Source organism: Nycticebus coucang, chromosome 12 (assembly GCF_027406575.1).
Source record: "Nycticebus coucang isolate mNycCou1 chromosome 12, mNycCou1.pri, whole genome shotgun sequence".
Taxonomy (NCBI): Eukaryota; Metazoa; Chordata; class Mammalia; order Primates; family Lorisidae; genus Nycticebus; species Nycticebus coucang.
In genome coordinates, this window is record NC_069791.1 from 18075287 (window position 1) to 18098141 (window position 22855).

At 53.7% G+C, this 22855-nt stretch overlaps 1 protein-coding gene across 1 annotated transcript in view; it reads left to right on the forward strand.

Moving 5' to 3' along the window:
* COL2A1 (collagen type II alpha 1 chain) overlaps positions 1-22855 on the forward strand; it is a 32240-nt gene that overhangs the window by 3979 nt on the left and 5406 nt on the right. The window contains exons 2-42 of the mRNA XM_053556462.1: positions 342-548; positions 1978-1994; positions 2492-2524; positions 2626-2658; positions 2765-2818; positions 2973-3074; positions 4051-4128; positions 4755-4799; positions 4909-4962; positions 6098-6151; positions 6891-6944; positions 7309-7362; positions 7477-7530; positions 7820-7864; positions 8672-8725; positions 11364-11408; positions 11877-11930; positions 13932-14030; positions 14414-14458; positions 14552-14650; positions 14842-14895; positions 15226-15333; positions 15762-15815; positions 15905-16003; positions 16157-16210; positions 16683-16781; positions 17182-17235; positions 17589-17642; positions 17948-18001; positions 18200-18253; positions 18491-18535; positions 18706-18804; positions 19056-19163; positions 19493-19546; positions 19827-19880; positions 20181-20234; positions 20473-20526; positions 20825-20932; positions 21388-21441; positions 21845-21898; positions 22514-22675. Of these exons, the coding sequence (XP_053412437.1) occupies positions 342-548; positions 1978-1994; positions 2492-2524; positions 2626-2658; positions 2765-2818; positions 2973-3074; positions 4051-4128; positions 4755-4799; positions 4909-4962; positions 6098-6151; positions 6891-6944; positions 7309-7362; positions 7477-7530; positions 7820-7864; positions 8672-8725; positions 11364-11408; positions 11877-11930; positions 13932-14030; positions 14414-14458; positions 14552-14650; positions 14842-14895; positions 15226-15333; positions 15762-15815; positions 15905-16003; positions 16157-16210; positions 16683-16781; positions 17182-17235; positions 17589-17642; positions 17948-18001; positions 18200-18253; positions 18491-18535; positions 18706-18804; positions 19056-19163; positions 19493-19546; positions 19827-19880; positions 20181-20234; positions 20473-20526; positions 20825-20932; positions 21388-21441; positions 21845-21898; positions 22514-22675 (2810 nt within the window). The remainder of the gene's footprint in view (positions 1-341; positions 549-1977; positions 1995-2491; positions 2525-2625; positions 2659-2764; positions 2819-2972; positions 3075-4050; positions 4129-4754; positions 4800-4908; positions 4963-6097; positions 6152-6890; positions 6945-7308; positions 7363-7476; positions 7531-7819; positions 7865-8671; positions 8726-11363; positions 11409-11876; positions 11931-13931; positions 14031-14413; positions 14459-14551; positions 14651-14841; positions 14896-15225; positions 15334-15761; positions 15816-15904; positions 16004-16156; positions 16211-16682; positions 16782-17181; positions 17236-17588; positions 17643-17947; positions 18002-18199; positions 18254-18490; positions 18536-18705; positions 18805-19055; positions 19164-19492; positions 19547-19826; positions 19881-20180; positions 20235-20472; positions 20527-20824; positions 20933-21387; positions 21442-21844; positions 21899-22513; positions 22676-22855) is intronic.

A 22855-nucleotide genomic window follows, 5' to 3' on the forward strand; every position in this document is an offset into this window, starting at 1 on the left:
ATCATCCTCCAGTCTGTCCCCCACCCCACCAAGTCCCCCTATACTAGACGGGTGAAGAGAATATGGTGTAGTAGCCCCCTCACTTTTATTGCTGGAACAGGATTTTCACTGGTGAATAATAGAATGGTGTAAAATACCTAATAAATATTCGTTGAATACATGAAAGTAAGAATGATGCTTTAGAAAAGTAATGTTTAATTTCTCTATGTTCAGATGGCCCGCCCATGCTCTTCAGCATTGGAGTTATATCACGTTGACTGCAACCTTTTTCTTTTTCTTTTCTGGCTCCCTACCCACTCCTTCCCTTGGCTCTCTGCTTCCCTTGCACCCCCCTCCTACAGAGGAGGCTGGCAGCTGTGTGCAGGATGGGCAGAGGTATAATGATAAGGATGTGTGGAAGCCTGAGCCCTGCCGGATCTGTGTCTGTGACACTGGGACTGTCCTCTGCGATGACATAATCTGTGAAGATGTGAAAGACTGCCTCAGTCCTGAGATCCCCTTCGGAGAGTGCTGCCCCATCTGCCCAACTGACCTCGCCACTGCCAGTGGTTGTAATTTATTTATTTCCTATTCAACATAAATAAATTACTTGCAGGCACAGCAAACACCCTCCCATAGATGCTGGGCATCTCTGCAAAGCAGAGAGGCTGGTTATCCATGGGACCCCAGCAGCTGGGGCATAAAGGAAAGGCCACTTCTCACTTACAGATTGAAACTGAGAGAGCCTGAGGCACTAGCAAACACTTTCCTTGCCCAATTCCTCCCCCCCAAAAAATCTGCTTCCCAGACACATGGAAGTACAGATGTGATTCCAAAAAACGTATCCTCTCTGGAATCACCTCTGCAAATTACTAGAGCCACAGCGGAGATCAAATGCTCTGTCTGGCCAAAGCATGAATAAATTCCTCCCCCATCACTTGCTCCTTATCTCCTTAGAAGACCTCCAAGTACATATGGTCTTCAGTGCAGAGAAACCCCTGCCAGCTAGTGGGGAAACAGGACGCAGGCTCACTTTTTGAGGTGTGGAACATTGGTGGTAGTTTCCTCTTTGCTATTACCTCTCTTGGAGGTAACCACCAATGAAGAAGCAAGTTAATAGGATTGGGAGGGGATGAGTTCTGAAAGTGTCAGTGGGGAAGGGTGGAGATAGGGCTTGCACTCTGGCGAGTAATTACTAACTTCCAGCTAGAGCCAGTGCAGGTGGGGGTATATGTACAGGCGACCCCTCCCCAGCACTCAAACACATCCTGTCTCACTGCAGGATGAGTGGGTGCTCACATCTAGGTTTCTTGGGTGGCCCTCACTGTTCTTTTCCTGTCGAAGGAGGTGAAAGGGAAGTGAGAAGTTGCCTTTCCTTAACACTTGGCCAGCACTGGCTCCTTTATGCAACAGATTCCCAGATCTTTTCAGAGGGGCCCATGTGAGCAAAGTGTTGATGGCTTTTACCATTTTGCTGCTTGATGGGGAGGGTTATTGAGTTGGGATGGCACTGGCTGCAATGCTCTGTATAACTCCTGTGCTCTACTGTTTCTTTTTTTTTCCTTTCCTTTTTTTTTGTGCTTGCTTCAAGGAGACCCAGCTGTAATGTAAGACGTTTCTAAGTACCTAACTCTTCTTCTGGGATGGCTTGGGATTTGGGAAGGGGTTCCTACCCTGTGGGGGAAAAGAGCCTGAATCTCCCCTGCTTGCTTTGGGTGGCTGATTAGATCTGGAGCTCTTTGTTTTCTCTCTGTGCTGCCCTTGTCCCTTTCACTGCAGGCTGTCTGCTCAGTGAATAACAAAGTCTGGGTTACCTCCATTCCTCAGTGGGTCTTCAGCAACCCCAACTCCCCAATGGAGGGGTTCAGGAAGCTGCCTCCTTTCTTGGTTGTGTCCCCTCTTTGTTTGACCCTTTAAAGAGTATTTAAGTGACAAGAACTAGGACTTTTCCATCTGATAATTCTTACCTTCTTTTTCTTTCCTTTTCCCCCCTTTCAGGGCCACCAGGACCAAAGGTAAGGGCTTCCTTTTTCTCCTCCTCCTTTTTCTCCTCCTCCTTCTTTTTCCCTTCTCCTTTTTTTTGCCTTTATACTTCCGTTTTTAGAAGCAATGCTATGCCAATGCAGCCTGTGATTCTTTTTGTTGAGACAGAGTCTCACTCTGTTGCCCTGGGTATCATCACAGCTCACAGCAACCTCTAACTTTTGGGCTCAAGTCATCCTCTTGCCTCAGCCTCCCTAGTAGCTGGGACTACAAGGCACCCACCATGATGCCTGGCTGGTTTTTGTATTTTCAGTAGAGACAGGGTCTTGCTCTTGCTCAGGCTGTTCTCCAACTCCTGAGCTCAAGCATTCCACCTGCCTTGGCCTTCCAGAGTGCTAGGATTACAGGCTTGAGTCCATTCCCAGCCCCACCCTGTGAATCTTTAGACATCAGAAGATGTCTGTTTCAAAGGGTACCTTGACACTGGGTTGCTGGCAGGGCTTAATCCTGTGAATGTTTTGTGTTTCAGGGACAGAAAGGAGAACCCGGAGACATCAAAGATGTAAGTATGAATTATTTACACGTGGGGTTCCATCTGCTGCTCTGCCTGGGTCATTTCCCTGTGTCCTCTAACTTGCTGTCTTGTGGGTCTCTCTCTCACAGATCGTAGGACCCAAAGGACCTCCCGGGCCTCAGGTAAGAAAGGGGGAGTCTCTTCCTCCATTTCTTCCTCACTGCATCTGAGTTATGGATCTGCAGGCTCCTGGCCTTGCTGTCATCTTACCAAATTTTTTACCTTCAGGGACCTGCAGGTGAACAAGGCCCCAGAGGTGATCGTGGTGACAAAGGTGAAAAAGTGAGTAGAGGGCAATGTTGCTAAGCCCTTTTGCACGTCCCATGCCCTTCAAGGCCCACCATGAGCCTGACTACTTTTTCAACAGTGGCCCAGAGACAGATGGTTCTTGAAGAAACACTGCTTCACATTGGTGCCTTTTTCTCTTTCTGCCAAGGGTGCCCCTGGACCTCGTGGCAGAGATGGAGAGCCTGGGACCCCTGGAAATCCTGGCCCCCCTGGTCCTCCTGGTCCCCCTGGCCCCCCTGGGCTTGGTGGAGTAAGTATCCTTATTTCCCCCTTCCTTTAGGCTGTCTCTCCAGAAATGTGGCTTCTAAATTGCTACTTGCACTTACCTGGCTGGTTCCCAGGGCTGCCAGCAGTGTGTACATAGCCTGTCCATGGGTTTCACCTCCAGGCCCGTAATTTAGTGGAGTCACATATTAGGCATGAGACTGTGGCACTAAAGGCTGACTTTTTTCACTTGCTGGGGTTCTGTAATGAAAGTCTTCAGTTACCTGGCTTCCTGGCACCATGTGGTTGATTCTTGGGAGTGGGTGTAAGGTTAGAAGGAAGGATGACTGGGCACTTGTACTTCCCTGGAAGAAGAGTGACCACTGTCCTTGGAAGACATTTATTCATGATCCTTGCCAAGAACATTCCAAGCAACTATTCATTCTCATGAAAGAGCTCCACTGAATGAAGGTGTGTGTGGCTAGTCATCTGTGGACTCAAACCAATCAACAAATTATATTATTGCCCAGTTCTTGCAGATTTGCCATTTTGATGTTTGCTGTGTTTTAAATTCTTAAACTTAAATGGGCTCAACAGACGCCTACTACATCGCTTGCTGAAATAGTTCAAGACTGTTGGTTTAGAACTTTCCTGGGCATTAAAGTCTTAGAAAATAAAGAACACTTTTCAAAGTGATGTTTTAGTTATATTTCTCAATATATGTTACATAAATAAGTCATATTTAAGGATATAAAATAATTTTATAGAATAAAATGTAAGAAAGGGATACTCCTCCAAATAACACTTCATCTTCCAGGAAATGATTTTGCCATTGTCATCAAATAACACTTTACCCAAACTGTTTTTCAAGCATCATTGGTAATTCTGATCAATGATGGCTTAGTTTCCAACAATTAGAGTTTATCTAAGTGAAGCTATTTCCATCCAGATAGAGCTTACTCAGCCAAGTAGGAAATACCTAGGGCCCTTCAACCTCCTAATGTTGTTGGGTTTATTTGTAGAACTTTGCTGCCCAGATGGCTGGTGGATTTGATGAGAAGGCTGGTGGTGCCCAGATGGGAGTAATGCAAGGACCAATGGTAAGAAAAGACACTAGTTCTTTGCAGCCAGAATGGCAGGAGGTGGCCCTTAGTAGAGCCAGAGACTCTGACAACCTCTGCTTTACAGTAATTGCTCAGAGCAGCTCTTCTTCACAAGTTATGTAACCTCTCATTCAGTTTACTCAGAGCATTTGGTTTTTAATGGCGATGGATGCCAGTTTTAATGATGCGCTGGAGTGACTGAGCAGAATGAGGATGGGGACATGCATATAGGCTGATCTGTTAGAAGGCCAGTTGCTATTGCTGTTGGAATGAGAACTGAAGAATGCAGACAGCAGCTACTGTTCTCCAGCATCCACAGACTTCCAGCAGGAAATCTTAGCCCTGCAGCTCTGACTTGGCACATGCTAAATGAAACTCAGACTTTAGTAAATATGGCTGCTGTCCAGGACAAAGCAAGGCCAGCTTCTCTGTCCAAATGGTGCCTATAAATAAAAATAGATTGTTGCATGAGGAGTGGGAAATGAGAGGGAACAGCCACTTTAGGGCCCCCTGCGCACAGAGTAACTTCTTGTCCTTTGGGCTTTTGGCTGAGAGGAGGTTGGCACATTAGAGGCCATTGGGAAGCATTTCCAGTAAATCTCCCATTTTCTGTCCCAATGCAGGGCCCCATGGGACCTCGTGGACCTCCAGGCCCTGCTGGTGCTCCTGTAAGTACTGAGCCCTTTCCTTTTGGTGGTGTCACAGATGATTGTCAAACTTTCCGATGCCTTAGCACAGTTTGTGGGAGTCAACTGGTGTCTTCACTTTACTTTTTAGGGACCTCAAGGATTTCAAGGCAATCCTGGTGAACCCGGTGAACCTGGCGTCTCTGTGAGTACCTCTACCTGTTCCCTCTTTAATGACAGACCACTGGGACCCTGCTGCTGTCCCCTCCCAGGCTCTCCCAATTCTTTTCCACAGTATGGTGGCCCAGAGGAAGTCCAAATGTCACTTCTTAGCTATGGAGAGAGACAAAGAGCCAAACATAGCAAGGACCACCAGAAACTCTATCCTAACATCCCTTCCATGTCACCCAGCCTCCTGTTGAGATCTCTGCACCTTTGCTCCACTTTCTGCATCTTTCTTTTTTTTCTTCTTTCCTTCCCTTTCCTTTCCTTTCCTTTTATTTTCTTCTTTCCAGAAAGAACCTCAAGCTGTCACCCTGGGTAGAGTGCCGTGGCATCACAGCAACCTTCAACTCCTGGGCTTAAGTGATTCTCTTGCCTCAGGCTCCCAAGTAGCTGAGGCGCCCGCCACAATGCCTGGCTATTTTTTTGTTGTAGTTGTCGTTGTTTGGCAGGCCCAGGCTGGATTCGAACCTGCAGCTCTAGTGTACCTAGCTGGCACCTTAGCCGCTTGAGCTATAGGTGCCGAGCCTTTTTTTTTTTTTTTAAGACAGAGTTTCTCTATGTTGCCCTTGGTAGAGTGCCATGGCATCACAGCTCATAGCAACCTCAAATGCCAGGGCTTAAGCAATTCCCTTGCCTCAGCCTCCTGAGGAACTGGGACTACACAATGCCCCACCACAATGCCCAGCTATTTTTTTGTTCCAGTTGTCATTGTTGTTTAGCAGGCCCCACAATGCCCCACCACAATGCCCAGCTATTTTTTTGTTCCAGTTGTCATTGTTGTTTAGCAGGCCCGGGCTAGGCTTGAATCCGCCAGTCTCAGTGCATGTGGCCAGCACCCTACTCACTGAGCTATGGGCACTGAGCCACCCAGCTATTTTTTTTGTTGTAGTTGTCACTGTTGCTTTTTTTATCAGGCCCAGGCTGGGTTTGAACCCGCCAGCCCTCCTGTATGTGGCTGGCGCCCTAGCTGCTGAGCTATAGGTGCCGAGCCCACTCTCTGCATCTTTCTTCCTTACGGGAGAACTGACTTCCAAGACTAATATCCCAGTGTTTTGACCACTGACCAGGAATTTTCCCCTTCTAACCATCTCTTAACCCCCTTACTTTGTTTATAGGGTCCTATGGGTCCCCGTGGTCCTCCTGGCCCCCCTGGAAAACCTGGTGATGATGTGAGTATCCCTGGGTCCAGTGGGAAGTTGCTTCATTTGGAAGGGCCTGGAGATGATGTGTGGTGGAGTATGATGGGGAGCACCCAGGGTGGCCGGGTCCTGAGGGGCAAGCCTGGGTAGTCCCAAACACTGACTCTGTCTCCTGTCACTAGCTTGCAAGTTCCATGGGGATGACTTTGGACCCAATGGGAAGAGAAATAATTAAACTATCATTAGCCCCAGGAAGGGAAATTGAGAAATGAGAGATGAGAGAGAAAAAAACACAAAGCGAGATGTAGAGAAGGAAAAACAAAGAAAGAAACGTTCAACAACCCAACATTATCTTAATTGTAAATGCGTTAGAAAAAGCTCAGCCTGAGTCAAGATGTCTACAGAGAATGCAAACAAAGTAAAGAGACAAAGCTGGCACTCTTGAGCTATTCATATGAATAGCATTAGATGGTAGAAGTCTCTCAAGGTCAGAGAGAGCTAGCCCAGTCTGCAGAGCCTTGGAGGGGAGAGAAAGAGCCCTTCCGGGGAAGTCAGAGGCTGGTGGGGACAGAGAAGCTGGCCATGTGCCATGTACATGTTTGAAAGAACACAGAAGGCATACAAGGGGCTGGAATCTGGACGAGATGAGGGAGATGAGTGAGCTGGTGGGCACAAGGCATGGGGAGTGGAGGAGAGATGCCGTTCTGGAATGTGCCAACTATGCCGACATGTCTTCTGGGCTAGCTGAAGTCTCCCTATCTCCCTTCAGGGCGAAGCTGGAAAACCTGGAAAATCTGGTGAAAGAGGCCTTCCTGGCCCTCAGGTAAAGGCCCACCTTTCCAGGCCTCAAGTACCTTTCCTAGCATCCTCTTCCTGGTAACCTTAAATCTGGCTCACCCAATTCACTGAGGCTACTTCTAAAACGAAACACTAGTGGCTCCTATGTCTATCACACCTGCATGTGGAGGGTCATGTGTGATCCTTACACAGGCCCCCAGGGGAGGCTGGGCAGTTGTTATTTATACTCACTTTGTGCAAGATGGGGAAGTGTGGGGAGGGGGCGGCCTGGGTTTCACTGAAAGAGCTAAGTGCTGGGTCTGGTGGCAACTCCCTGGCAGCCATAGGTGCTCTAGCAGCCCAGGGCAGCCTATACTTTGTGCCCTGAACTTCTCCACTTTGGATTGCAGGGTGCTCGTGGCTTTCCAGGAACCCCAGGCCTTCCTGGTGTCAAAGGTCACAGAGTAAGTATCATGCAGGGAGTTGGAAGGAATGGGTTGCTGTGCGGGGGAGAAAAGCACTCTGGGGGTGTGTGTGTTTCTTCTCATTTGTGATTGATTGTTTTCTCTTGTTCCTAGGGTTACCCAGGCCTAGATGGTGCTAAGGGAGAAGCTGGTGCTCCAGGCGTGAAGGTAAGGTTCTGGGAACCTTGCGGGGAGGTCCCCTTCTGTCCAGTCCAGAAGATGCTGTGGAGCTCAGTCAAGTTAGCACATCAGGACAGCTCAGGCTGGGAACACCCAGTCCCATAACCTGAGGGGTAAACAGCAGGCCTGGACAGCTTAGGGCACTACCCCTCACAGAACTGAAGACTGAGTGTGTCATTGCTAGCCAAGATGACCAGGGCTTTCAGCATCTTCCTTGGGCATTGTGTAGGGGTTGGAAATGGGGTCCCAGACACTGACCCTGTGTGTCTTTTTCCAGGGTGAGAGTGGTTCCCCTGGTGAGAATGGTTCTCCAGGCCCGATGGTGAGTATGGGCGCCCCCCCACCAAGGAAGGCTGCCAGACACTCTTAAGACACCTCCTAAAGCCTAATGGATGGCTGCATTATAAGCACCAGCACTCTCTTCCTGCAAAGTACATATTCACTTTTGTAGATATGATTATGATCAAAAAGTAAAATGTATTAGATAGACGTTTTGTTCAAGACTTCGCCAACATTTCCTTGAAATGGCCCTGTTAACACACTTAAAATATGCTTCAGTTGCAAAACATTCTGTTTATTCTCAACATTTTGGCAAGCTCTTCTTCTTTCTTTCTTTTCTTTTTTTTTTGAGACAATGTCTCACTCTGTCACCCTCAATAGAGTGCTGTGGGGTCATAACTCTCAGTGACCTCAAATTCTTGGGCTCAAGAGATCTTCTTGCCTCAGCCTCAGCCTCAGTAGCTAGGATTATAGGTGCTCACCACATGCCTGGCTAGTTTTTCTATTTTTAGTAGTGATGGGGTCTAGCTCTTGCTCAGGCTGGTCTCAAACTCCTGAGCTCAAGCAACCCACCCACCTCAGCCTCCCAGAGTGCTAGGAATATAGGTGTGAGCCACCATGCCAAGCTTCGCAAGCTCTTGTAGCAAGGTTCCTGCTGGGTAGCAAGAGGAGCCAGGCCGAAGGCCTTTTGGTGTGGCTCCAGGAGCCCTGGGCGAGGCGTGAAGGCAATGCTCCCAGGAGCTCCTGTCTTCCTGGGCAAGTGCAGGTCCCTTTCCTCTGGGACCTGGGGTGATGACCCAGAGTGCTGTGAAGCCTACTCATCCTTGGACTGCCGTGGTGTGTGTTCCAGGGTCCCCGTGGCCTGCCTGGTGAAAGAGGACGAACCGGACCTGCTGGTGCTGCGGTGAGTAATAGACAAAGCCAAATACCACCATTGGGCCAGCACGTTTGAGTTTACAAATTTATCTCACTTAACCCTCAAAACCACCCTGTGAGGTGCGGAGACAATCATCGTCCCATAGGATTTGAGTCAGAGTGTGCCCATCAACAACTCCCAGGCTGGATCTGCACAGTGCAGAGAGGAGGGTTATGGGGGCGAGCAGGACTCTTTTAACTAGTCCGGATTGTCAGGTTACCTCTTCACCAGCCTCCACTGGCCCTCAGCCAGCCCGGTGGAAGCTGATGGACTGTGCTACTCTTCATACTTTCTGGTTGCTCAGATGATGGCGCCTGAGAAAGGTGTCACAGTGTCTAGCAGCCACTCCTGGGGCATTTATACTGATGCTGCTAGTAACATTATGATGCAATACTCGTGGCCACCACTTCACTTCCTATACTTTACATACTTTCTTTTGCTTACTCTTCTCCCACATCTGTGGGGTAAGTTCCATTCTTCTCCCTATTTTAGAGAAGAAGAAACTATGGCACAGAAAGGTTAAATAGCCTAGGATAAATGATGCTTTAACAGCCTCAGACTCTAGTGGCCCCTAGTTAATATGGGTCATCAAGAATAAGGGGATCGCAGCCAGTGGAGGGCACCGGGCACCAGACGGAGGCATTTAGCTCTGATCCTCTAGCAATAGAGAGTCCTTGTAGGCGCCTGGCCAGGCGAATGATGTGATGAAAGCCATGTTTAAGAGACATTATGCTTTTTGTCGAATTCATACCCCAACTACCCAAGCTCTGAAGCCCCTCCTCACAGGTCCTCCTGGGACTGGCCAAAAGAAATCGGCCTCACTCAGTTGTGTTGCTTTCCAGATAATGTATCTATCTGGCAGAAACTTCCCTCCCTAGCAGATCAGTAAAATAACCAGCACTCTCGACCCCCATTTGTCAGCCAGCGCTGCTAAAGTGCTTCGCCCCAGGTCACTCTGTGTGAGGGGATTAGAGCATGCCGGGCCTGCCAAGAAACACCAGTTTGGACAGATTAGCAGGCACTGGCTTGGGGCTGTTCAGTGAGTCTTTGAGCTGTGACGGCCTTAGCTGGGGAATGGAGTAGAGACGAGCTGCAGCCCCTGCCCCGTCCCTCTCCTTCCTGGGCACAGTGGGCTCTGCTCTCAGCTCTCCGTGCTGGGTCCTGTCCCCGCAGTATCAGGCTGCCAGAATGTGTCTGAGAGCTGGCTTAGAAGCTGGACAATGTTGTGTTTGAGCCCTTCTTTGCTTTTCTTCCCTCTGCCCTTCAATCAGGCTCCTCCTGGCCAGTCTCTGCTCTGAGGAATTCCAGCAGCCTTCTGAGCCTTGGCTTCTAGTAGATGGCCTTGCAGTGTCTGAAGTGTGTGGGCCTCAGACACTGGGTAGGCTCACGTACTTCCAAATGTGGGCCTGGTGTCAAGGCAGGGCTGGGGACAGCTAGGTCCACCTAGCCTGCAGCAGTCATGTGCTGCCCTCCCTTGGGCCTGACTATGCCCTCTCCCCAGCCTTGCTGCAGGGAGAGCTGGCAGGTGCCAGCCCAGCTCTGGCTCTCAGCTCATCATGGCAGCTCTCCTTTGCTCGTGCCCAGGCTGGGCCTCTCTGCTGGCTGACTCCTAGAGGGAAGGATCTCTGCAGCTTCTCTAGGAACAGTTTCCTGAAGTGGCCAGGCCAGCCCCAGAGGGCTTTATGTTCCCTCTGGCATTTATCCTGTTGCATCTTCTCTTTCCTGTTAAATGCTAATCTGGAGAGTCTCAGAGCCACAGATGAGTCTTATTTAAAACATGAGCTCCCCCTAAAGCATCCTTCTCCTGCAGCTTCCGAAGCGAAGCAGAGACTGGCAGGTGGGGCCCAGGAGGGGAAAGGCCCGTTCCTGGCCTGCTCGGGTTCCCCACTGAGGATCAGATCCCAGGCCCAGCTCTGCCCAGCTCTCTGGCTAACAGATTTTGGGTTAAGAGTTCCCTGCGCCCTAGAGACAGAGTTTGAGTGGTGCCCATCACAAGCCCAGGGAAAAAAAACTCTCAAAGTGCAAGTCCTGTAGAGAAGGAACTGGCAGCCTGCCTTGCTTTGTGAATAAAAACCTCTCAGGGCATGAGTTCAGATGTGTGTCTTTGGGCTGGTGCCCTGTCCGCATCCTGCAAGCATCTTTGTTTTTGAGCAGAGGGCCGGGGGCAGAGGCAAGTGTAGCTAACCCCGAGGAGGCCTTAGCCAAGCCTTAACCAAGCAGGTAACCCAGCCTCGCAGGTGCTTCATTCTGTGGGCAAGCAGGAGGCACTGAGTCTAGGCTGCAGGTGGCTATTTCGTTTTCCTTTCACCCATTTTCTTGAGCCCTTAAATGATAACTTGGCCTGAATTTAGGGGTATTTGGAATCCAAACTAAAGCTGAAGAAATAAAGGAATAGCAAGGAAATTGCCTAAATTTTAATGAAGAGGAGAGCCTCTGGCCTACCCTCTCACATAGGCAGCACAGAGTGGTTCCTGTAGCAGGGGTGTCCTGCCGCCCACACCCCGCCCTCTGTGCTCAGCCCTGGACACCCCAGCACAGTGTCTTACTCGTTTTCTGCGAGGGGCTGTGATCAGGGGCGGACCGGGGCTGTGGGCACCTCTCATGGTGTCCTTTTTCTTGCTCACAGGGTGCCCGAGGCAATGATGGCCAACCAGGCCCTGCAGGGCCTCCGGTAAGTACCTGGGAAACAGCCTGATGAAGTCTGCAGGGTTTATTTGGTATACTTGTATCAGTTCTCTGACTTCGATTGGAAAAGAGGAAGAGGAGGAGGAATAATTTTAATGCTGCCTGGTCATGTTGATAACAAACTCTGAGGCCTTAGTTTATTTTTCTCAGCCACGCTTTCAGTCTTCTTTGAGGAGGTCAGTTAAAGAAATGTCTGCTTCTCATCTAGTATATAGGCAGAAACTTCACTTTGACTTTTGAAGCCAGGCAAAGCAAGGCCTCTCTCTCAAATTTCCTAGGTACTCTGGCAGTGGGGACAGTTTTCATCCAGGGACTTTAGCCACAATCGATGTAGAGTGAGATCAGGATGAGGGTGGGAAGGAGCAAGAGGTGTGCGGGCTGCTCACCTTGGAGGCGGGAGAGATTGTGCCCAGAACTGGCATTCACCCCCCTCTCACCTGATGTCTCTTTATAGGGTCCCGTCGGTCCTGCTGGTGGTCCTGGCTTCCCTGGTGCTCCCGGAGCCAAGGTGTGTGCCCTGCTGTGTGCTGAGACACTCCCCTCTCCCCGTGACCCTTGCTAGCTGGTCCCTCTAAGGAGGGGCTCCCACTGCCCACTGCTCACTGCCATGCTCCATTGCTCTCCACCAGGCAGGGCACAAAGCCGGGTGTTTGCAGCATCATCAGCTAGAGGGAAGTAAGGCAGAATGATAAAAAGCGAGAGGTCCAGTTATAGCTTCGGAGTGGGGAGAGGAGACAGAGAAAACGATGGGGATACACCAGAGACCCAGGAGGGGACATAGGCCAGGAGCCAGCTCCCTGTTTCCCTCTCCCCTCTGGGTTCAGCCTCATGGGGCAGGTGTCTGGCCCTTCTGAGCTGAGTTAATGGAGTCCTTCCTTTGGAGGATTACTAGAGGCCAGTGGGAGGCAGGCCAGTGTAGGCACAGGCCCCTGCAGCCCAGGAGGGATTCCAGGGCGGACAACTCTGGGAATGAATAAGGAGGCTCCGTGTGTCACTGGCATCAGGTTGCTTTTCCCCTCCTGGGGGTTTCCATGGCAACCAGACAGTGTCTGAGGCCCCTGGAGCCGGGTGAAGGAGATCCATTGTGAAGAGGGACAGCAGAAGGTGAGGGGGCCTGACCTTTAGAAAGTAATAACTACAAAAGTGAAGCAGGAATGTTCTGAGAAGAAACTGGAGGAGGCTCTGCCCTCTCTCCAGGTCAGCAGCCGGCCCCAGGGACTCTGCTATCCAGAGAGAGTTATAACTTTCAGGAAGAAATGAAAGTAAAAGCAGAGGCTGTTTGTGTGGAGGAGATTGCTAGAGGCTCCCAGGGTGGATTGGCCTGCAGTGGGAGCCGGGAGAGCAGGGTTGGAGTGCCTGCCCAGCTGCTTTTGCCCTGGTTTTCTAGCTCATTTCCAACAGGCTGGGGCCAGGGCTTGGTGTCCCTGTGCCCCCATTAGCTAGATGAAGTGTGCACTGAGCTGCAAAGCTCAGGGAAGTAGCAGGCCAGGTGGCCATGGGCTCACCTCCAGGGCCTTGGTTGCTCAATAAAATGGAAACACAGGAGGGGTGGGAAGACAGTGGCGCCTACCCATCATTTCATGGTGCCTGGATGGCAGGGTCCCAGCCCCTGCATTTCTTTTTTCTTTTCTTTTTTCTTTGAGACAGAGTCTCAAGCTGTTCCCCTTGGTAGAGTGTCATGGCATCATACTAGCTCACAGCAACCTCAACTCTTGGGCTTAAGAGATTCTCTTGCGGGCAGCGCCTGTGGCTCAGTGAGCAGGGCACTGGCCCCATATACCGATGGTGGTGGGTTCAAACCCAGCCCTGGCCAAACTGCAACAACAACAAAAATCTAGCTGGGCACTGTGGCAGGCACCTATAGTCCCAGCTACTTGGGAGGCTGAGGCAAGAGAATCACCGAAACCCAGGAGTTGGAGGTTGCTGTGAGCCGTGATGTCATGGCACTCTACCAAGGGTGATAAAGTGAGACTCTGTCTCTTAAAAAAAAAAAAAAAGAAAGAGAGATTCTCTTGCCTCAGCCTCCCAAGTATCTGGAGTACAGGCGCCTGCCACAACACTCGGCTATTTTTTGGTCGTAGTTGTCATTATTGTTTGGCAGGCCTGGGCTGGATTCCACCCACTAGCTCCAGCGTATGCGGCTGGTGCCCTAGCTGATGAGCTACAGGCGTCGAGCCCAGCCCCTGCATTTCTGATAGGCAGCGGAGGAACCCTCCAGCAGCCTGTTGCTAGAACACGTAACTGCCTGTGGGAGTGTGCAGTGGAGAAGGAGGGGGAATTGGAGAAGGAAGGCATGGAAGCCATCAGGTCATCAGCCCAGTCAAGTGGAGACAAAAAGGACAATGTGACCTATGTGTGAACAGACATTAAACATGCATGCTCGTGTGTGTGGGGGAGCACATGCATAACTCAGCTGTCGGGTACCGAGCACGCAGCTGGCCTGAGCTGTTGCCAGCTGCCCAGAGGTCTGTGTACCCTGCTTTACATCATCCTCCCTTCCTCTTCCCAGGGTGAAGCTGGCCCCACTGGTGCCCGTGGTCCTGAAGGTGCTCAAGGTCCTCGTGGTGAACCTGGTACTCCAGGGTCCCCTGGGCCCGCTGGTGCCTCCGTAAGTGCAGCTTCTCTTTGGCCTAAGGGCCTGTGGCCTGTGGCCTTGGCATTCTTGACTCTGTGCTTCGGTCTGAGGGTCATGAACTGCAGTCACCAAACCTTTACCCTGGCTCAACGCCTGTCCCCTGATCTTTAGACATATCTACCCCATCTAGAGTAGTGGTTCTCAACCTTCCTAATGCTGCGACCCTTTAATACAGTTCCTGTGGGTTGTCACCCACAGGTTGAGAACCACTGATCTTCCCTGGAGATGCGCAGTAGGCGTGACCCTGAAATGGACAGCACCTATCCCAGTCCCATATCTAAACCCTGGAGGGCTGGGAGGTGGTTGGGGTTCATTCTTTGCTGCTTACTTTGCAATGACACTATCTCCTTTTTCAGGGTAACCCTGGAACTGATGGAATTCCTGGAGCCAAAGGATCTGCTGTGAGTGTTGCCCCTGGACTTTATTCCTCCAAGCGGGCTCAGTCCTGCCTCGGCCTCTCTCCTGATGCCCCTCTCATCTGTTCCCCCTGACAGGGTGCTCCTGGGATTGCTGGTGCTCCTGGCTTCCCTGGACCCCGTGGTCCTCCTGGCCCTCAAGGTGCAACTGGTCCTCTGGGCCCAAAAGGTCAGACGGTAAGAGCCCAATGCAACCCCAAGTCCCACTTACATCCTGTTGTCAAATTCCATCTCCCCTCCTCCCCGTGCTCTCCTGCCTTAGCTTCAACCAGTGCCCGTCCAAGGGCACCTTGAACCAGGATTCTGCAGGTGGGGTGGGCATCACAGAGGGAGCCCCATGTGAGGACCTGCCTCTCTCCTCTGTTAAGGGTGAACCTGGCATTGCTGGCTTCAAAGGTGAACAAGGCCCCAAGGGAGAACCTGTGAGTATCTGCGGCAACCCCTCATCTTTCCTGCTGCTGTAGGGGCACACAGCCATTCTCCCAGCCCCTGCCCACCTCCACGGGGGCCCCATCCCCCAGTCTGAGCCCTCTCAGGTTGTTCCTAGAAAAGGGGACTTAACAGAAGACCCTGCTGCAGCTTCCGGTCCCTCTTCTTACTGGGCTGTGTCTGCTGATCCTTCATGGGCCCTCTTTCCCGAGTGCCCCAGCCCTGAAACAATTGCCAAGGCCACTTTCTCCACACTCTGGGCCAGTGCTTGTCCCAGGGCTAGGTGAAGACTTACCCTGTTTCTCTTTTGTGTTGGTCCTCAGGGCCCTGCCGGCCCCCAGGGAGCCCCTGGTCCGGCTGGAGAAGAAGGCAAAAGAGGTGCCCGCGGAGAGCCTGGCGGTGCTGGGCCTGTTGGGCCTCCTGGAGAAAGAGTAAGTGACCTGGAAATGCCCAACCTCACTGGGGCTGTGTCTTAGAGATGGAAGCAGAATCCTTGCAGCTGTGTTCTTGCCAAACTCATGACTTTTCTGGACACCAAACTCCTCTTTTCTTCACTCACCACTATAGGGATAGGGAGTCCTTAGCCTTAGTTGTGTCCCCCAACCTCCACGATGACATAAAACAGTTTGAACATCTTCCCAAAAAGGTGGAGACAGGCTCAAGAAGTTAACCTCTCAGAATCCTGCAGGCCACGGCTACTGCTCCCCAGAAACTGTGGTTGCTGGGTTGGTGGGTTGGCGGGTTGATGGGTTGGTGGGTTGGTGGGATGGACTCCCTGGGGCCTGGCTGGGCTCCCTCCAGCCACCGTCCACTTAGGGGTCATTTCTACTTATTGCCTCTCCTCCCCACTTCTTCCTAGGGTGCTCCCGGCAACCGTGGTTTCCCAGGTCAGGATGGTCTAGCAGGTCCCAAGGTGAGTGGGGAAAGAGGGGCTGAGGTCCCCTGCACCCCTGCCCCCTGGTCACATGGCATCTCACTGATTCCCTGACTCCTCTTGTGTAGGGAGCCCCTGGAGAGCGAGGGCCCATGGGCCTTGCTGGTCCTAAGGGAGCCAATGGTGACCCTGGCCGTCCCGGAGAATCTGGTCTTCCTGGAGCCCGGGTAAGGAGCAGAGCTGCTTGCTGTTGCCCTTGGCTTCCGACTCTGAGAAGACTGTTATGCCCTTCCCTCCTGCTCCCCCAACTCTGTGCTGCCAGGTTTGGGAGGTCCTGGGGCCTGCCCCTGACACCACCTTCTTCTCCCTCCTGAAAAAAGGGTCTCACTGGTCGCCCTGGTGATGCTGGTCCTCAAGGCAAAGTTGGCCCTTCTGTAAGTGCCCAATCTTGGAGTTATTAGGAGGGTAGGGGGTTATCCTGGGGGAGACAGGGAGGAAAGAGAAAGGAGCTTGGGTGGGGGTGAATTTGAAGAATTAGGCAGGGGAAAGAAGGGGGGGGAGGGAAGAGAAGGAAGGTTGTGGGTCCAGGAGTGGCCTGTCCACTAGCTGTAAGGTCTGAAAATGCGACCCGCTTATGAATTCAGGCCTTTCCTTGGGGGAACGACAATGTCTAATGTGCACTGGGGCAGACTTCTGAGCTCAACAGTGCCTTGTCACAGATGGATCTGTGTGTGGTGTGGGCTGCTGGTCTCAGCTGTGGTCAGTCCTAGGTGCCGTGTGTGTGTGTGTGTGTGTGTCCAGTGCCAAGTCCTGTGCCTGCCACATGGCAGGCACTGAGTAGATGTTGACTGGACAGATGTGGTCAGAGTGTTGTGGTCTGAGAACGAATGGTGTCATCTCTTTCAGGGAGCCCCTGGGGAAGATGGTCGCCCTGGACCTCCAGGTCCTCAGGGAGCTCGTGGGCAGCCTGGTGTCATGGGTTTCCCTGGTCCCAAAGGTGCCAATGTAAGTAACAATTTGCAATTCCATTTCCTCCCATGTGATGCTACCTGCCTTCCTGTCCCCTTGGAAAAAGGGCTGGATCCTGAGTGGAGTCAATCCAGGGACAGGGATAAGTAGGATCCCTATGCCATATGCAGCTCCTGTGTGTCCTGCAGGAGATCACATGATCTGGGAGAACCCAGGGCCCACAGAGCCTCAGGACATTGCAGCTGTGACATTGCTCCATTGGGCAGTGCCTGATAACCTGGCTGCCATTAATGCCTCTGGACATGAGAGGAGGGACCAATATTCTGCCTTATCCTTTGCTGTTTCTCAGGGTGTGGCCCAAGCCCCAGTCTCCCCTGTGGGCCTGCTCCTTTCCCCAGGGGCCTCTACTCATGGGCCCACACACTCTTCCCTACAGGGCGAGCCTGGCAAAGCTGGTGAGAAGGGCCTGCCCGGCGCTCCTGGCCTGAGAGTGAGTACCCTTCCCTGCACACCTGGGAGGGGCAGGGGAGTGACTGTCCTATGGCGTGGTCCTGGGTCCCTGCTAGCAAGGTAGATCCCTGTGGCTGGCCGGGCTCTGTGGGAGTCCACACAGGAGATTCTGACCGCAGTTAGGCAGCAGGCCAGGGAGATGAAGAAGGTACCCATGCTGAGAAAGAGAAAAAGCAGGTTCAGAACAAAGAGGGGGTAGGGAGTGCAAATGGAGGTCAGTGAGGGGGTCAGTGAGGTCTGAAAACTCTGGACCCAAAAGTGACCCTACACAGACCCGGGAGCACTACAGAACTGAGAAAAAGCCTAAGTCATGGCATTTTCTCTTCCTTCTAGGGTCTTCCTGGCAAAGATGGTGAGACAGGTGCTGCCGGACCCCCCGGCCCTGCTGTAAGTACCTCCCCAGCCTTTCCAGGTTGTCCTTGGCAGGGGCTTGGCAGGACGACGGCAGAGTGACTGCAAGCCCATCCAGTAATGGGGCTGAGCCAGGACCCCAGACCAGCCCGGAGCTGTGGCAGTGTGCCCCCTCTTTGGTGGAGAGGAGTTGGGGAGTCGGGTCTTTGCTGCATGCACGTGGGCTGGGCAGTGCAGGAAGGCACTGGGCCTGCCTTCTCTGCTGACTTCACCCGGGGCTAGCCGTGGCTCTCAGGTGGTCTGGAGCGCTGGTTCAGCTCACCTTCTCTTTGTCTCTGCAGGGACCTGCTGGTGAACGAGGCGAGCAGGGCGCTCCTGGACCATCTGGGTTCCAGGTAGGTGGCTGGACCAGGCTTCTGTCTGAGGCAGCAGCAGGATTGTGGCCAGGGGGCCTGCCCCACTTCTGGGGGTCAAAGCTTCCCTGCACCTCGCCTTTCTGGCTGCCCCCTGAGGTCTGCCCTGTGCCGTGCCTCCCTGCAGGGCTGGGGCAGCAAATACACTCCTTTGCTAACACTTGTCACTTTGGCTTCTAGGGACTTCCTGGTCCTCCAGGTCCCCCAGGTGAAGGTGGAAAAGCAGGTGACCAGGTGAGTATGGGGTTCTTTGAACCTATAGCCTGTTCAGATGGAAAGGTGGCTTCTGATGCTACAGAGGCAAGGGTGAGAGGACACAAGGAGCCCTGTGAGACCTGGGAATGTCCCAGACCCACAGCCCAGCTCCCCACAGATGACGGTCTGAGCTCAGTGGCCCACATGGGGGGGGGGTGTTTAGGGGTTTGGGACATGACACCTTTACTCTCTCACACATCTTTCTTTCTTCCACAGGGTGTTCCTGGTGAAGCTGGAGCTCCCGGCCTTGTGGGTCCCAGAGTGAGTGTCCTGTCATCCATTGCTGGGTGGCTTCCCTCCCTGTGCAGCTCTGCCAGTGCCTCCCAGCACCACAGACTGCTCGGGACCCCCTCCTTCCCGTCTCCCCACTTCCCCCTGGGCCTTCTTCCCCACTGCTCTTGCCTGATTGCTCCTTGGTGTCTCTGCCTCAGGGTGAACGAGGTTTCCCAGGTGAACGTGGCTCTCCTGGTGCCCAGGGCCTCCAGGGTCCCCGTGGCCTCCCTGGCACTCCTGGCACTGATGGTCCCAAAGTAAGTGAGGCCAAGTCTTGCAGGGTCTTCTGGGCGGCCCTGGGAGGCCCCACTGAGCAGGGAGAGAAGGGGAGGGGACTCAGGAGGAACAAAGAACAGGAAAAAGGAGTGGAATATGGAGTGGGAAAGGAGGTCTGGGTGGAAGGAAGATGGAGAAAGAAGGGTCTGGGGCCCTGGCCTCCCAGTCTCCATGCCTAGGGGTCCTGGGAAAGGTCTGCCTACCACAGACTCCCTCTTGCCTCCCACTCCAGGGTGCATCTGGCCTAGCTGGCCCCCCTGGGGCTCAGGGTCCTCCGGGTCTTCAGGGAATGCCTGGCGAGAGGGGAGCAGCTGGTATCGCTGGGCCCAAGGGAGACAGGGTGAGTACTGGGTGTAGTGTGCCACTCACCAAGGCCATGGCTGCCACACTCCTGCCCCTCCCTTCCCACACTTTCCCCCAGGGTGTCTGGGAATGATGGTCCCACTTGGTCCTTCCCAAGAAGCCTGGAGACCTCCTTCCAGAGTTCTCACTCTCTGTCTTTTAGGGACGTCATCTCCCCTAAGCCTTCATGTCACTCTTATCACTTCTTGTCACCCACCCTGAGACCACAGCAAAGCCCTCTTGGGCAGTGTTCCAGCCAGGGTGAGACTGAGTGGGCAAGGGGTTCTAGAACATTTCCCTGAGGCAGCTGGTTTTGTCTTGTCCCAGGGTGATGTTGGAGAGAAAGGCCCTGAGGGAGCCCCCGGAAAGGACGGTGGACGGGTAAGTGAATGCTGGTGTCAGGAACCCCTGGGTTGGGCTGGGGGCACATGCAGGGAACCCTTTAGGTCTCTAGTCTTGTACTCAGGGGAGCGTGGCTGCGCAGTATGCGAGTGGGGTCCCAGTCCTGCCTCTGTGTGGGCAGTTGCCAAGCTCTCCCTGTCAAACTGGGGTCAGAGAGGGCCCTAGGGACCTGGGCAGGAGCCCCGGTGTGGTGTGCTGGGTGTGGGCCCCCACAGTTCCTCCTGAGCCTCTGCCTCTCTCACTTCACCTTCTCCCACAGGGTTTGACTGGTCCCATTGGGCCCCCCGGCCCAGCTGGCGCCAATGGTGAGAAGGTGAGTCACGGCTCCATTCCTCTCTCTGCCTCGCGGCCCCATCATGCCCCTTCTCAGCTCCAGATCCTCACTCACCAGCTGTCACCCTCCTGACCACTAGGGTCGGGGGCACTCTCCGAATGAGGTCATTGGCCATGTGCACTGTTAGGCAGAGCAGCTGGACTGAGAACCTGGAGAGGGTGCAGGTGTGGCTAAGATGGGGAGCAGGAACATGGGGAGCAACAGGGCTTCTGGACCCCCTGCACCCTCCCCCACTCTGACTTCTCTTCCTCATCCCTGGCTCTTCCCCCCACCCCTTAGGGAGAAGTTGGACCCCCTGGCCCTGCAGGAAGCGCTGGTGCTCGAGGTGCCCCGGTGAGTATCTGCCAGCCGGTGACCACCCTGGCACTCTGCCTGCCCTCTGGGTCTAGTGGCGGGAGGAGAGATGGGAGAGGACCTGGTCAGGGTGATGCTTTCTCACTGGGTTTAGGGTGAAGGCTACTTCAGATGCCTTCTCTCTGGACAGCATGAGGCTGGGTGGGGCCCAGGGGCTCTGGATTCTCAGGAGGGAGCAGGCCCAGCCCTGACCTCTGCCTGGCCCCTTCTCTCACAGGGTGAACGCGGAGAGACTGGGCCTCCCGGGCCAGCTGGGTTCGCCGGACCTCCCGTGAGTATCTTGGGCCACCTCTCCCAGCCCCGCTCCCACCAGCAACACATCCAGTTACCTGAGGGCAGCTGAAACTGACAGACAGGAAAGGATATCATTTAAAGAAGCTGGAAGAGGACTGTCCTTTCCTCTCTTTTCACATCATCACATTGATACAACAACCTTGTCTTAGACTCAGTCCTCAGGCCCAGTTCTCAGGGTGGACACATACACTCACAGGGTCAGTCTCTGGCTCTTTCGGAAGAACCTTGAGGACCTGACTTGCCTCTCAGTCATTCGTCCCTCCTTTCTGTTACAGGGTGCTGATGGCCAGCCTGGTGCCAAGGGTGAGCAAGGAGAGGCTGGCCAGAAGGGTGACGCTGGTGCCCCCGGTCCTCAGGGTCCCTCCGGAGCACCTGGACCTCAGGTGGGTGATGCTGACTCCCCTGAGAATTATTCCCTAAGGCAGGGGTCACTGGGTGCAGGAGGAGATGCCCCAGCAGACTGGACAGGCAGAGAAGGGCCAACAGGCCTGGGGATGCCCCTCCTATCAGTGGAAGGAGCTTTCATTGTCTTGGTGTAGTACGTGGAGTGGTGGGGGGTCTGGGGGGTGACACACAGTGCAGGCTGATCTCTACTGACAACAGGCAGCCAGGACCAAGCAGCTGATCTCCTGGGGGGGTGGCAGGAAGAGTGTCCTTGGAAGTGAGACCCTGGACTAGAATACAAGTCTCCTGTTGGCGAGAGTGGACAGACCTGCCTGGGACAGCTTCTCCAGGCTGGGATTTTAGTGCCCAAGAATCTGCATCTGCTGGGGCTCAGGAAAAAGTCCACCACCCTCCCTGGGCTATTGGCCTCACTGTCTCCTCCTTTCCCTCCCAGGGTCCTACTGGAGTGACTGGTCCTAAAGGAGCCCGTGGTGCCCAAGGCCCCCCGGTGAGTGAGCCCCTCACATCCCTGCACCCCTCTCAGAAAGCACCCACAGTGGACAGTGTTCTGGGACCCACCCTGCCCCCTCCTATCTCAATCCTGCTCAAGTCCAGGCCTGTGTCCATCCCACAGCAAGGTGGGGGAGAGGATACCTCTCTCTGCGGAGCACACAGGGACCCTGGATCCCCCTGGCTCTGGGTTCGGCCCAACGGAGCTCCCTGAAGCAGGAGACAGGCGAGCCACCACACCTGATTCAATGGCCAGATGGGCCCTCCTTCCCTCCCTAAATCCTGTGATTTGCAGACCCTTACCCCTTTTCACACCAGCCTCTGAGCCCCCATCCTTGCCAGTTCTATTCTTGAACCTCCTGAGGACCCGAGGCACTCACGGGCTCCCCTTCCTCACACAGGGAGCCACTGGATTCCCTGGAGCTGCTGGCCGTGTTGGACCTCCCGGCTCCAATGTAAGTGCCCTGCCTGGCTTGCAAGGTTCAGTCCCCCACAGGGCTCCAGGGGGCTCAGGGCAGTCTCTACTCCCCTCTGCCCCTTCCCATTCCGGGGAGAGGTAGCTAATGGACCCTGGGGACCTGTCCCATGAAGACAGCTGGCCTGGGGCAGAGCTTCCATAATGACCTTCATCCTGGGTATACATATATTCTTGAGCATGTTCTATGCTCCTGCCTCTGTGCTCTACAAGAAAGTGGGCTTGGGTCTTACTCTCAGAGCATTCATGGAGGGACCAGCGGCAAGGCAGGGTCACCTGCTTCCAGCTCCAGGTGCAGAGGGAACAAGTGGTGGGATGAGCAGAAGGCGTAGGGTCAGAGGAGCCAAGCCAGAATGGGGATTGGGGGCTGGAGGAGAGGGAAGGAAGCAGAGGGTTGGAGGGGCCCAGGCTGGCTCCCAGAGCTCTCACATGCAGGTGACAGTCACAGAGGTGGACTGGGGGAAAGTTGCCTTAGCACAGGGAGGTAGGGAAGCCCCCAGAGGGGAAAGTACTGTCCCTGAGGCCACCGTGGCTTTGGCAGCCTGCACAGGGAAGGGTGAAATGAGCTCTCACTTCCTGCATTTGCTCTTCTTAGGGCAACCCTGGACCCCCTGGTCCCCCTGGTCCTTCTGGAAAAGATGGTCCCAAAGGTGCTCGAGGAGACAGTGGCCCCGCTGGCCGAGCTGGTGACCCTGGTCTCCAAGGTCCTGCTGGGCCCCCCGGTGAGAAAGGAGAGCCTGGAGATGACGGTCCCTCTGTAAGTCCCTCACCAGGCTGTGCATGGTCCCTGGGAGCAGGGTTGGGAGAAGCTTCTGAGTTCTGACAGAGCTGAGTGTGGGAGGGAGCAGGGCTGTATGGGTGCCACAGAGAAAGTGGCATAGAGGAAACTGTTCTGAAAGGGCAGGAAGAGTCCTGGCCAGTTCTCATCTCTTACTCC